At 44.2% G+C, this 14,342-nt stretch overlaps 1 protein-coding gene across 3 annotated transcripts; it reads left to right on the top strand.

The window, feature by feature from the left end:
* The first annotated feature begins 1,372 nt into the window (after nt 1–1,372).
* Nucleotides 1,373–14,259, top strand: LOC123762491 (protein croquemort). 3 transcript variants are annotated; one of them, XM_069332525.1, is made up of 13 exons: nt 1,376–1,991; nt 4,796–4,905; nt 4,992–5,251; nt 6,040–6,197; nt 6,446–6,590; nt 6,819–6,944; nt 7,114–7,239; nt 8,069–8,138; nt 9,698–9,839; nt 10,094–10,239; nt 10,340–10,488; nt 11,970–12,067; nt 13,673–14,259. In XM_069332525.1, the coding sequence occupies exons 2-13, from the start codon at nt 4,800–4,802 to the stop codon at nt 13,899–13,901; spliced, it is 1,755 nt and encodes a 584-aa protein (XP_069188626.1). In that variant the 5' UTR covers nt 1,376–1,991; nt 4,796–4,799; the 3' UTR covers nt 13,902–14,259. The 3 variants fall into 3 exon arrangements, with proteins under 3 accessions (XP_069188627.1, XP_069188626.1, XP_069188628.1); XM_069332526.1 differs by lacking the exon at nt 4,796–4,905 and having other exon boundaries at nt 1,373–1,991; XM_069332527.1 differs by having other exon boundaries at nt 4,796–5,251.
* The last annotated feature ends 83 nt before the right edge of the window (nt 14,260–14,342 follow it).

The raw sequence follows: 14,342 nt of genomic DNA on the forward strand, positions 1-14,342 counted from the left end.
CTGCTGCACCAGACCACCACCACCACCACCACCGCGCCTGACAGCTGAGTCGACAGCGCTTCGGGAGGCAGAGACAAATGGGTAAAATTCACCCTGATGCCCCCTGTTACCTAGCAGTAAATAGGTACTTGGGAGTTAGACAGCGGCTCCGGGCTGCTTCTTGGGGGTGGAGGCCTGGTCGAGGACCGGGCCGCGGGGACACTAAGCCCCGAAATCATCTCAGGATAACCTCAAGGTAGATAACCACCACCACCTCTGAACACGTCCAGCACCACCTCCACTAGAAGCACCTTTTCCATTCCTGTCGGTGACATATATTGTAGGTTGTATATTGTAGGTTGTATATTGTAGGTTGTGATAACGTTATGTTACTTCCCTCAAGCTGGCACTGTTACCGTGTTGACGAGCGCCTCTGGTGGTACTCTTGCAATTATATCCACTCTCAAAACTTTTCTCTTATCAATTCCTGCAGTTACCTTCCCCTTGTGGTGTAGATTCCTTCTGGTCTCCTTTCTCCCTTAACCATCTTCATTACCTTACACTTGCTGTGAGTTAATTCTAACAGCCATTTGTCTACCAACTCCTGGATTTTGTCAAGGAGTTCTTTTTATTTTTGTACGGTTCTGGATTTGTATATTAATGGTGTATCAGCTACGAATATTGAAATGCACGAGCCGACTCCCTCGGGGTAGATCACCTGTATAAATGTGGAGCAACACTGCCCCAAGACCCAGACCTGCGTTACCGTCGCTGGCCCCGGCGTGTGGTCATGACCTGCTGACCTCCCCCCCCCCCAGGAGGCAACCCACAGATGGGGAGGTTCAACCCCCCCCCCCCCCACCAACATGCATAGAACATTGCCAAATAGTTCATTGGAAATAGTTTCCCATTGTCAACTGTCATGTATTTACAAGCGTCAGTTATTCCACTGTAATTCATTCTTCATTGCCAGTTTTCTGCTAGCAAGTTACGCAGGTACGATTAACATTGGTACATTTATTCTATTGTTATTATTACCAATTATTAGCTATTAAGTTACAGACGTACTGTTATGGTCGGTACATTTAATTTATATTTGTTATTGTATAATTATTCACTAATTTACTTAACAATTAAGTAATAAATTTACATTCACATTCTAAGTTAGCGTTTGGCTTGACCCAGAAGCTGACCCGCTAAACAGGACCATGGACCGAGGGCGGCGGGCACCTGGAGATCTTATCGAACTTTGATTAACATTATCCTGTATCCACAATTAGGCCTTCCTTGAGGAGGCCTAATGCGTCGTTCACGTCCCGGTGCAGACGGGAGGTGGCCGAGTGGGTGAAGATCAGCAGTGTTGGGAAGGAAAGGGAAGGGGCGAGGACGGATGGGCCAGGTTCGTGGCACCAGCGCGCGCAAACCCTTCCCTGTTACAGCGGTGACCGCTTCCCGCTCAGGGAGTGACCACTCAGTGGCCACTCGCGTCTCGCAATGGTGACACCACGGTGGTGACCCCCTCGTCCCTCAGTGGTGACTCCTCCCGTCTCGCAGTGGTGACTCCTCCCGTCTCGCAGTGGTGACTCCTCCCGTCTCGCAGTGGTGACTCCTCCCGTCTCGCAGTGGTGACTCCTCCCGTCTCGCAGTGGTGACTCGTGATCTACGGTGGTGACTTATATACTCCGTGGTGGTGACTTATATACTCCGTGGTGGTGACTTATATACTCCGTGGTGGTGACTTATATACTCCGTGGTGGTGACTTATATACTCCGTGGTGGTGACTTATATACTCCGTGGTGGTGACTTATATACTCCGTGGTGGTGACTTATATACTCCTTGGTGGTGACTTATATACTCCGTGGTGGTGACTTATATACTCCTTGGTGGTGATTCACAAGCCTCAGTGGTGTGTCGTGTTCCTTGGTGGTGTGTCGTGTTCCTTGGTGGTGGGTCGTATGTGTCATACAGCAGCGATGGAGACCTCTCAAGACACCGACAAGCTGCTCCAAGGTAGGGACACCGCCCCAGTTACTCTCCGATCATCCCCGCGGACATAATCTGTCTTTGTATCGCCCCAGCGTACACAAGGGCCAGGATTTGTCAAGCACTTAAGTGTAGCTTACGAAACCTGTTTATCTTTCATCAATCATGTCGGATTAGTTTACATTTATTTAACAGTTTTAGAGCTCAGAAGCGCTACGATGTTGGCAATAACAATAATAACTTTGGGATGTGAAGTTTCCGACCTCGTAAACTGTTTAATAAATAAAGACTAAGGCGCCATGATCGGCGGAAGATCTACATGTTTCGTAAATAGGACATGTTAATAGGACAAATCTTGGCTCAGGACACTACCACTCTTTGTATAAATGGCCATGCATAATCGCCGTCACTAAGACACACACACGTACCTCAGACCTGAGGTCACCGAAGGTCAATATGTCTCCAGACGGTGATAAGACAGAGTTGTTACCAAGGTTATCAACTTCACTATCACTCAGGACTACCGCAGATTACGAAGTTGTTATTGTTGTTTTGGATTCAGCAACCCTGAACAAAACGTTCCAAGCAGCACGGGCTATGGTGATCCCGAAGTACTTACCTGGCACAGGAGATGAACTAAGGGCTGCTGTCCATGTTGTTGTTTTAAATTCAGCTACTCTGAACAAAAAGTTCCAAGCAGCACGGGCTACGGTGAGCCCGTAGTAGACTAACGTGGGATAGGAGCGGGGCTGTGCGTAGATTACGATAATCTCGTGATAATGCCATTTTCACTCAATGGTAAGCATCGATAAGTACCATCCCAAAATAATTTCGAGAGCAGGATGGGCTGAGAGCACCTTCTATAGGATCGTAAGAGAGCCTTTAACTCTGTTCCACTCTTATGGGCTATTCATGCCCGTGCCACCTCTTGGGTAGCTTAATCTTTATCAATCAATCTTCCACTCACGAGGTTGCTGCACAAACATGAAAATCCCTCTGGAGCACCCGGGAGAGTGCTAGACTGGCTGAGATAATCCTTATCTAACAGGAAGCACAGCGTAGCACTGTAGAGATCAGAATGGCGGGGCAAAATATAAGTGAAGTGACGCAAGCTCTGATAGGAAGGATATGGAGTGTACTGTCACTCATAGCATAGGTATGGGATACATTTCTCCTCATAGGATGGGTATGGGGTGCACTATCTTCTCATAGGATAGGTATTGGGTGCACTTCCACTCACAGGATGAGTATGGGGTGCATATTAAATGAAAATAATAAATTAACGCACCCCTGTATGGATAGTCAATAAGCAGAGTGTCCTGAAAGAAGTGGTGGAAGTCGCTTCCATCCACATCTTGAGTGGCAGATACGAGCAAGAGCTCTAGCGGCACTGTGAGGTGAGCACAGCGCCGTGACTCATGACCCGAGGAAGCTCTACATCCTCACATGAGCGTGAGTCACCTCTTATGGTGACGTCGGCAACACCACAACTCTATTCCCTCTGTTGGCTTAATATAGTTGTTACTAGATTACTTTATTTTAGGATACTGGAATTCTCTCTGTCTCTCTCTCTCTCTCTCTCTCTCTCTCTCTCTCTCTCTCTCTCTCTCTCTGTCTCTGTCTCTGTCTCTCTCTCTCTCTCTCTGTCTCTGTCTGTCTCTCTCTCTCTCTCTCTCTCTCTCTCTCTCTCTCTCTCTCTCTCTCTCTCTCTCTCTCTCTCTCTCTCTCTCTCTCTCTCTCTCTCTCTCTCTCTCTCTGTCTCTCTCTGTCTCTCTCTGTCTCTCTCTCTCTCTCTCTCTCTCTGTCTCTCTCTGTCTCTCTGTCTCTCTGTCTCTCTCTCTCTCTGTCTCTCTCTCTCTCTCTCTCTCTCTCTCTCTCTCTCTCTCTCTCTCTCTCTCTCTCTCTCTCTCTCTCTCTCTCTCTCTCTCTCTCTCTCTCTCTCTGTCTCTCTCTCTCTCTCTGTCTCTCTCTGTCTCTCTCTGTCTCTCTCTCTCTCTCTCTCTCTCTGTCTCTCTGTCTCTCTGTCTCTCTGTCTCTCTCTCTCTCTCTCTCTCTCTCTCTCTCTCTCTCTCTCTCTCTCTCTCTCTCTCTCTCTCTCTCTCTCTCTCTCTCTCTCTCTCTCTCTCTCTCTTTCTCTCTCGCCAGAAGGGTGCCATACTGCGACATACCACTTGCCGGAAAGGTGACGCACAGGACGTACAGTCTGCAGGATTCGAGCTCCGGTTCCTGTTTTCCGCCCTTCGGCAGTTGGTCGTTTCGTGCAATAACTTTCTGAAGCCTTGCTCTCCCTTGCACTATCTTCCTTTCCACTTGCTCTCCCTTGCTTCCCCTTGCACTACCTTCCTTTCCCCTTATTCTCCCTTGCTTCCCCTTGCATTACCTTCCTTTCCCCTTACTCTGCCTTGCTCTCCCTTCGAGAGGGGAGAGGAGGGAGTTATCAAGGGGAAAGCGCCAAGCCATGACGACTATATAGCACTGGGAAGGAGGTCAGGATTAGGATTTGGGATGGGACGGGGGATAAGGAATGGTGCCCAACCACTTGGACGGTCGGGGATTGAACGCCAACCTGCATGAAGCAAGATCGTCGCTCTACCGTCCAGCCCAAGTGTTGGGGTCTCCCTTCGAGAATGAATTTTTTTTTCTTCTATTGTTGCCGCCAGGGACGACTAATTTATTGTTCACCCCAAATACAATTTCACTGCACGCCTTGTAATTATAATGACAGCTTGTAACAATTCTTTTGCATTTTAACATCAATGATTATACAATATAGTATTATACATTTGTGGTATGTCTTTTTGTTAGTACAGAAAATAATTTTCCATTTACAGGATAATGGAAGAGTTGCTGAGGGGCTCACACCTGTTACACCTGGCGTTGACCAGCGCCACTCCCGCCATCTTGCGGTGGCGGGAGTGGTCTGCACTACCATTCCCGCCAGGTGATCGTTGCTAATTAGAATATTATGCTACATTAGCCACACTTCCCCGCCCGGTCGTTCTTCTCAAACGGCATCACTTTCCCCAGAGGAAGGCGAGAGAGCAGAGGGCGAGGACAGCGGAACGATGCAGCACCGTGTGGAGGACGAGTCGCCCGACACCTCCGTCACCGGCTCCGACACCAGTTTTGCCGCAGCCAAAGATTTTGTGATGAAGGAGATCGCCAAGATGAGATGGCTGACGCCCTGTCAGGTGGCCGTGTTGACGTTGGCGGTGCTGTTGTCCGTGTTGAGCATGGCCATGTTGCTCGGCGGCTACCAGGCCATCATCAACTGTATTCTGCACTCGGTGAGTTGTGCTTCTCCACTACAGGTCTGACGCTCTCGCTTCAAGTATTGGTAATACTTTGAAACTGATAAAATTTTTGAATAAAAACTGAGGAGGATCGAAATTCAAATACTTTATTCATAAATGTTGTGTACATTAATAATAGTTTACACTTCAGTAGACTACAAATTATTAATGTAGCTTTGTGAACGCCTTGGTTGTTTCATAATTACTAAGATTCACACAATATATAGTTACAGGCAGCCATTGGCTATAACGATGGTTAGTGGGGAGAATGGGTCAGATCTATCAGTTTACACACACAGTTGGGAGTTAATAGGGTAGCAATTCCAAAAACTGCCTTGCTGCCAGATGTTGTTTGTTTACTCTATTTTAAAATTGGTTGTACGTGGATGGTTTGAGGCATCATCTGGAGTATTCGGCTAGTAGGCTATTCAATAAACTGTCAGAATGCAAAACTATTAAAGAAATTAAAATGTGCCCCTCTCCAATGCCCCCCCCCAAGTAATTTGGGTATTACGTCGGGTATATTGTAACTGGTTTGTGACCGGTTCCATATGTTTGCATGGAGGTTCTTTACGCTTCCCATTTGACGTTTTGTGCCCGGATAGTTGGCAACCTGCTCAAGGCTTCACTGGTTCCTGTACTACCCATCTTCATGAGGCTCCTCCCGTGAGTTCCCTGCCCTCCTGCAGGAGTTTAGCCAGAAATCTATTTTGCAATACTCCCCGACTGATATCGGAAACATTCCTATAGTGAGTACTTTTACAGTTACGTTCTTACTGCAGCGTTTGGAGGTCGCGGAGGACTCTGAGTCGTACGACTTGTGGAGGACTACCCCGTTCCCTCTGATACTGAAGTTGTACCTCTTCAACCTGACCAACCCGGAACAGTTCAAGAGAGGAGCGAAGCCCGTCCTGCAAGAGTGTGGGCCCTACGTCTGGAGGTAGGTGGCGTCAAGACCTGGCTGTGTTGGGTCTACACCCGGGAAAGGTGTGACAAGGGTAAAAATTTGTATCACATTAATAGTACAAGAATAATATTTGTTAGTGATGCGGAAATCTATGTGCATTATATATAGTTGTCCTAAAGATCGGCTCGATTATGGCATATATACAATGTTGTGCATCTACCAAATTATGACACGCCTGGCCTGACATCGGATCCACCACTGACCGGTCTCACCTACGACAGAGAGTACCACGAGAAGATGAACGTGACGTTTAATGCCAACTCAACGGTGACATACCTGCAGCAGCGTTGGTGGGTGTGGGACGCCCACCTCTCCGGCAACGCCTCTCAGCACGACCTCATCTTCAGCCTCAACACCGTCCCTGTGGTGAGCCCTGGACCAGTGCTAGGTCTACCCCATGTCCTACTATTTACATACCTGACACTCAAGATTGTATTCAATAACAACTCCCTCAACTTGCAGAGATATTAAAACCAAGGTTTCATTACACTTCTACGTGTGGTGTCAAGACTTGCACCACAAGTCTTGGTGGGAATGTTTTAAAATGGAAGTTTTAGCTTATCGTTACAGGCATAATTATTATTCTCTGGTCAGTCGGCCGTGTGGGCGGTGCGGGACCACGAGCTCTACTTGGCGGCTCTCAACAGAATGTTCAACGAATTGAATGAGAAGCTCGTCGTCTCCTCCACCGTCAGCGACATTGTCTTCAATGGCGTCGAGGTATGTGGTGTGTGGGGAGGGATGGAGGCTGGTGAGTGGGAGATGAGGGGCGAAGGGAGTAGAGATTGGAGTGTAAGAGGATTGATTATTTCGTTGAATATCAATCGGCAAATTGTAGTGTATTTTCCTTGAATCTAATACACAGCTGATATACGGTGTCACTCTACAGGACCCTGTACTAGACTGGATACAGAAAGAAGTGGTGGCCAAGAATGGCACATACCACTTCCTCTTATCTATAATCGGCGAGGATTCGGCCATCGTCAACTTCGACAAATTCGCCTGGTTCTACAAGGTATGTCAACACACTGGTCGACCAGCGGACAAGGACTATAATCGTCTAATTCCAGATATGTGAATTCGTATTTCCGTGAATAAATTCCTTCAAGTATTTGCATTTAAAGATGGGTAACTTAGGTTCATATTTCGTCCTGACCTTTGATCCTTGCTACTAAAGGCTTTGCAGTTCAGTCAGATGAATACTCCCTTGTCCAAAAAAAACTCTAGGATAAGATGGCCAATTGAGTGATTTAAATGGCATTGGAAGCCTATTTAAAAGTTATTTATTTTCCAAAGTCTATTTTTAAATTGTGGTCACTGACGTTGGCACACATAAGAACATTAACCATTTCCCTGGTGATGGCCGACTGGGGGGTAAGACAACCAGTACAGATGCACAACACTTTTAAATAATAAGTCTCGACTAACAGTAATGTAGGTATTTTAAAATTATAAAATGCATAGTTCTTGATTCTGGCAATACAAAAACGGTACATAATTGTTATTTCAGACTAGCTCTATATCCTGATTAGTAATGAACATAGAGAACAATGTGTAACACTGTACATGCCTCAGTGCCCCGCGTATATGAGGGTAAATAACTAACGTAATTGTGAACAGGGAAGCGCCTGTGCACTCAAGCGCTTTCCTTTTCAGGCATAACTTTTGCTATGTTGTGCATGAATTCTTACATTTTTAGAATCTACATTACACACACAAATCACAATAGCGTGATGCATCAAATCTACATTAATTACTCTTGATGGTAATTTGAGAGATTAATGAAGTATTGTTTTTTTTAAATAGATTTTAAGTATAATTAAAGGCAAGTTTCGTTCCTGTAGCGCAATATGTCTGTGGACTACGATGGTTTGTTCAACATGAAGACTGGTGCCGACTCCATCGCTAACCTGGGTGAGACTTGCACTTTTATAATATTTCGATGGTTGACTGCAGATATTTCTAAGGTGTAGTGAAGTATGAACCATCAGTTTTATATTGTAAATACTGGTAATTTATAGATTAATTGCCAAACTGTAAAGTAATGTTAACAATCTTTCAACGAATGGCAGGTCATGTTATTGGGAAAACCTGGCAGTGAATGAATAGGTTTACCGATTTAAATTCTTGATCAGATGCCAGAATTTCATTACTTGTGTTGACGGTATACAAGCAATGACAAATTACTTGGATACTGGTATCCCTTCAAGGGATACCAGTATCCCTTGGCCCCCACCTGACCGTGGTGGAGGCCTCACGTACAACACTTCCTGCTTATTTCTTTCTCTCATCCTCCAGCTTGTTCTGGTACCCTTAACTTCACTGCTCTCTCGGTCCAGCATGCTCTTTGACCCCTTTTTTCAATCGAACGTTTATTCCACCACTGCTCACCTTTAAGTGGTATACTCTATCTCTCTACATCTTATTTCTCTTCTCGATCTTAAACCTTGCGCTGCGTTTGGGTAACTAACTATTGGCACTCTAAAAGATGGGAGGGGGGTGGGGTGGTCTTGCTAAAACCCTGCGACCGTCTTTTGGGAACATTTTCTCTGCTTCTCCATTTTCCTGAGTTTGGGCATTCTCCTACCCATACTCCCGGAGATTAGTATCTTCACGGCGGAATTGTGTGCTCTTAGGCAGCTAATTTTAAGGCGTCAGTGTTTGTCAGTGGTTGACTCAGTGCCGTCATGCCTTCAGTAATTTTAACCTTTGGCATCCTGTGGTGGTGGAAATACAATACTGACTGTTTATCTCTTAACAGAATTTTTAGTCAAATGCTGCTGTGTTCCCAGCCATATTTGAGTTACCTTAAACTTGCGTACACCGCCACTGAAGAGGCCATTTCCCGAAAAGGATTCATTATTCAGATTTCTACTCATTCATTCCACAATCTATGACAGTTGGCAAAGTCGTTGGTCTGACATTACAGGTTACAAACTGTTCGCTCATAAAGGGGATCTATTCCCCTTGGCCTTTCTCCTACCACGGCGGAAAAGGGCTGCCTAGGTTGGTTATTGGCCACATGCGCTTAACTAGTGGGTGTCTAATGAACAATGCCCTGCTCCTTATTGTCCGAACTGCACCGTAACCACATAATCTTGAACCTTCTCATGAAATATCCCGTTTTTCAGGGTAATCATGCGTCTTGCTTTGGTAATGCCCCTCCGGCCTGCTTTTTCCTTGATTAAATCCTTGAATAAGATACCTTTGATGTCCCTCGCTTTATTTTTCTCGTATTGGCATCCAGAGAGATTTATTACCTTTTTTTTGTTAATATCCTACTGTACAGACGGTGCTACATAGTCTCCCCGACCTGGTGCCTTCTTTTGATAATCAACTTGAATACTGGTGAATGCTCAGTTCAAAGCAGTTATGTAGAGTTAAAAATACCAAATTGGAAAGTGTGTACATATTTTGTTAATATTAAATTTTCCCCCAAACTTAATGCTTTGTTTGACATGTTGATCTGGCAGGTGACATAGACTGGTGGAATAAGGAGCGAGATACGTCATATTTCCCTCCCCCCTGCAACCATCTCAGTGGGTCTGCCGGAGAGCTCTTTCCACCTGACAGTAACAAGACGTCTCGCACAGTCTTCAGTTCAGACCTCTGCACGTACGTGACAAATGGCAGGGGTTAAGAGTGATCTAGTAGGGAGGGGTAGTATGGGGGCGAGATTGTTCAACACTCGCAATGGAACCTTGTTAATAATATCAAATTGATCGATAAATACGAATGGCAAAAAACTGATTTGGTACGCATGACAGTTTAATTTTGAATAGTCAGTGCACTCTCCATTATATGTGAATAACCCTGAATGGTGACAATTTTTTTTTATTGCTACTGTATTTCACTTCTCTTTGGTGTAGGAGTATAGAGTTGTTCTACAAGGAGACGACCTACGCCAGTGGAGTGCGTGGTTACCGCTACTGGGGCACCAACCACACCTTCGCCAATGGCAGCGTTGTTGCAGACAGGGCATGTTACTGCGTCAAGGGCACCTGTTCCCCCACTGGTGAGTGTCAGTGCCTGCCGGCGCACACGCCACTACTGTATTCCCATCTCTAAACGGTGACGCGTTTTAATTTACACAAATTTGTAATATTTTGGTTCAGGTCTACTGAACGCAGAGTCGTGTCGCATGGGCGCCCCGGCCTTCGTCTCCTTCCCGCACTTCTTGATGGCCGACCCCTTCCTTCTCAAAGCAGTCACCGGCCTCGCTCCGGACGAGAGAAAACACGCCTTCGCAATCGACATCATACCAGTGAGAGTCCGAAGTCTTGTGTTAGTTGGGTACTAATAAGAATGTGCTAAATTAATTTGTCGGTGGAAACTGAGGGAAGTTAACAATGGCAAATTGTAATTTTCCACAAAACTAAAACTCCAGTCTCGGACTGGGATAAAGCAGAGAAAACCTTTTTTTTCCACTGTTTAGATTTTGTCAACTGGTATTTTTAGTATATTTATAGTATATAGTACTCTTTATAGTGTATAACACTGACCATATTTTGTATTATTACTAATTTATGCAGGTATTTAGAGGACAAAAAAATTGTCAGAAGGGTTAACAAAAGATAATGACTATGCAGAAATCTCTCTCAAGGCAGCCCGCTTGAAGGTGCGCGAGACGTTTTTAGACGTGTTGTGGATGGTGAGTGTGTAGTGCCTGTGAGAGTTGTGTTAGTGGCTGGAGGAGAGTACAAATGGTTTGTCGAAAAAATGGAGAAGACATTTTTATACTCTGCATTTGCATGGGAACTTGCAAATATAAGAGCATACGTCTTGACGCAGCGGGTTAGATGTTGGGGACGTGGTGGTCCTGTCATGTTTCATAACACGGGAAAATGGTAATTGTCTTCATCCATATTGTTGAGTAAATTTGAGTGGTTTAGTTTTATTTAATGCATGGTTTTAATTCAGATTTAAAGTGTGGTCTGTCAGGATCTGGTCAGTCGCAAGACTGGATCACAGCCTTTAACTGTAGGATAAATAGTAAAATTCTTTGGAAAGTCTGTAAACTTGAGCCTAAATAGTAACGCTCATCGTAATTACAAAGAAAAGAACAGTAAGAATTTTAACATAATCAGTTATATCTAAGACACTCAGGCTGCCTGCAAGGTTGTAACTCTTTGTGCTTTGCCTCAGGTAGTCATCTTTCTTCTTTTAAGAACATAATATAACTGGGTGATGGGTTAAGCATTGTACGTGATGTACAAGAGCGTGGTATTAATGTTGCTTTAGACTGTCACATCCGGGTAATGTAATTAATATTATTTAATACGATTGTAATTAATAATTGTATGCTTGAATAGTTATATATGAAATAAGTGTGATCAGATACTGTGACACTTGTTACCACACTTCGCGAGGCAAATTAAACATTATCGTGCTACATAATTTGTGTTCATTTAAGTTTGCATGACCTTGGCAGTAAGTGGGTCTTAGTGACTCAGGCTGGGGCAAGACTCACGCTGCACACTTGGTCACGCCCCATGACTCCGTGTCTCTCCACACACTACCTGCCAAAAATGGCGTATCGATATTATGTTAATACGGTAATTAAAAAATTATAAAATTTCAACATGGCCCCCCTAAAGTTTCCCAAGAAAGTTCTCTGGAAATGGCCTGGACCAAAGAACTTTTTCTACTCAACCCAAGTTTATAAATATAGGAGGCGAGCAACTAGCCCGGGTGTTGTGTGCAGCGTGAGTGTTTCATGTACAGTATATGGTGTTTGTGTTGCAGGAGCTGGGTGTGCCCATGAGGGTGGCTGCCAGGCTGCAGATCAACATGCGGGTTCTTCCTTACCCCGGCCACAACATGATGCACTTCGACAGGATAGAGTAAGTCCTTCCTCTGACGATCCACGTGTGCGCTAGTCTTAGGCTCCCTCTAGTTGTAAATCAGGCCGGTGATGGTATTTTCATGAATTTCAAACTTATGATATTCTATTATAATGGTACTAGTATCTTGCAGCATCTGAAAGCTACGTCGTTTTTGGCTCTGCTCTGAAAAATGGTAAAATCGTTCAACGTGGTTCACTGTATAGTCTTAAATCCAGTAATGACGTTATCGAATCTCCAGCTGACATAAATCCTTTGACTTCGCTGGGTTTCACGGGGCTGTGCCAGGTGCTGAGGAGGCTCTTGGAACAGCACGAGCACTTTGACTCAACCAGTACTCAGACAAAATCCATTACCATGAGACGTCACACTCGCCCTCAAAGCACCTAGAAAGTTGTCTAGATATTTGTGATGGTCAGAAGCATATTATGGTTCCACTAATAGTCTACATGTAAATTGGCAAATTGAATCTCTATCGTAAACAGATTATTCTCAAGTTATAACTTTAATACAAATCGTTGGTTTAAGTGTGCTGAAAACGTTTTCTTTGGAGAATTTCGTTTTCTGTAAACGGAATTCGTGGGCACACTTAGTTTTCGAATTCCACATTTCACATTATCGTTAATAATACAGAGTATTCACGTAATAAAACCTTAACCGAAAGTAACCTTAATCTAACCGTGTACAGAGTAGATAATAGCACAAATTATGTAGTAGTTCCCAATTCATTCCATTGAAGAGCTCTCCCCTCTGAGGATAGGTTGTGACCACGTATAGTGCAAGACGCTGCTGTACCCAGACTATTGTCAAGTTATTAATAACTCCATCTATAACAATTGGCAAGAAATTGCATATAACGTGAAACACGTCGATAAAGATTAAGCTAGTAATCTTTCCTAGGTATGCTGCACACCGCGGCAGACGGTGGGAAGGTCTTAGCTGAGTAACCCGTCCTCATAAAAATAACGTTACTTTTGGCTTGTATGTGCGCTATGGCCAAATTTGGACGTAATTTGAAATGAAATACTCACAAAAGTGACGTACTGTTCCGTTTTCGGTTTGAGTCGTCCGGCTTACGTGGACAGGTTAGAAGAGGAAACTTTCAACTAACGTTTTCAATAACGTTTTGAAACTTTGAGAATTTCCTGCCCACCTAACCTATCAGAGGACCCTTAACTTACTGTTGTTGAAAAAAAAATCCCAAATTTATTTTCATTTTTTTTTCATTTTCAAATTACGTCCAAATTCGGCCATACTGGCAAACGGCCAAAAGCGACGTTCTTTTTAAGAGGACAGGTTTCACAAGACACTTGTGACTTGCCCATTTCGGTGTCATTCTTATACTGCCGAAATTTTGACTTCGCGCTCACATTCATTATCGGTCCTCAAAAAACCATGCTGAGCACTTCTTCAGATTCATAACTAACGTGGTGCATCGTCCCAACGGGAAGTGAGTGCATTGTCGTCATGGGAGGGTAGAGGCGTGTCCCGAGGAAGGGTTGGCGTGTGTCTAAGGCATGATTGATGGCATTTTTATACAATAAAGGAAAAAGCGGTTATTATTGTAACATTGTAGATATAATGCATCCATCTTTCTGTTTGCAGCATCTTGAGAAGAGTGCCGGATGTGTATCTTCCAATGTTGTGGTTTGAAGTGCTGGCTGAAATGACACCAGAGATGGCTACAGATCTTCGGATAGTTTTGTTTATTATAAAGTCTCCCATCACTAGCAGCCTCGTGTGGTGGGTGATGTTGGTGTTGGCGGTGTTCATAGTGATGGCCGTGATCACATTCCACTACAAGCGGGTGGGTCGCACCATGAATTTGGAGTAACACTGTAAACATTCCAAATTCCTCAGCTGCAATGACGCTTAAATCTTTCTTGCGCGCGCTTGTGCACAGCTTTACCATGTATAGTGCCCAGGAACAATGGTTAGTTTTGTTACCATAAACTTTGAAATTTTAAGTAGAAAGGTTATCTCTGGTTCTCATTTTGTTAAAATATATATTTGACGGAGCTGTCATGCATTCACGACAGCTGTATTATACGTTTACGTTATCTGAAGATTCTTATTCCTTGTGTGAAACAAGTTAATCATTATTTAATTATGATTTGAGCATATTAATATCTTTTGATGCTGTACTTTGTTTTACGTGTACAATTTTATATTATATCTAAAAAAAATGTCAATTATAACTGATTGATTATCCAAACATTGAGATGCAACCTGCAAATTCTAGTCAACGTATTAGTGTGTAATTTTTCCTTTTACA

This window comes from Procambarus clarkii, chromosome 27 (genome assembly GCF_040958095.1).
Source record: "Procambarus clarkii isolate CNS0578487 chromosome 27, FALCON_Pclarkii_2.0, whole genome shotgun sequence".
Lineage (NCBI taxonomy): Eukaryota > Metazoa > Arthropoda > Malacostraca > Decapoda > Cambaridae > Procambarus > Procambarus clarkii.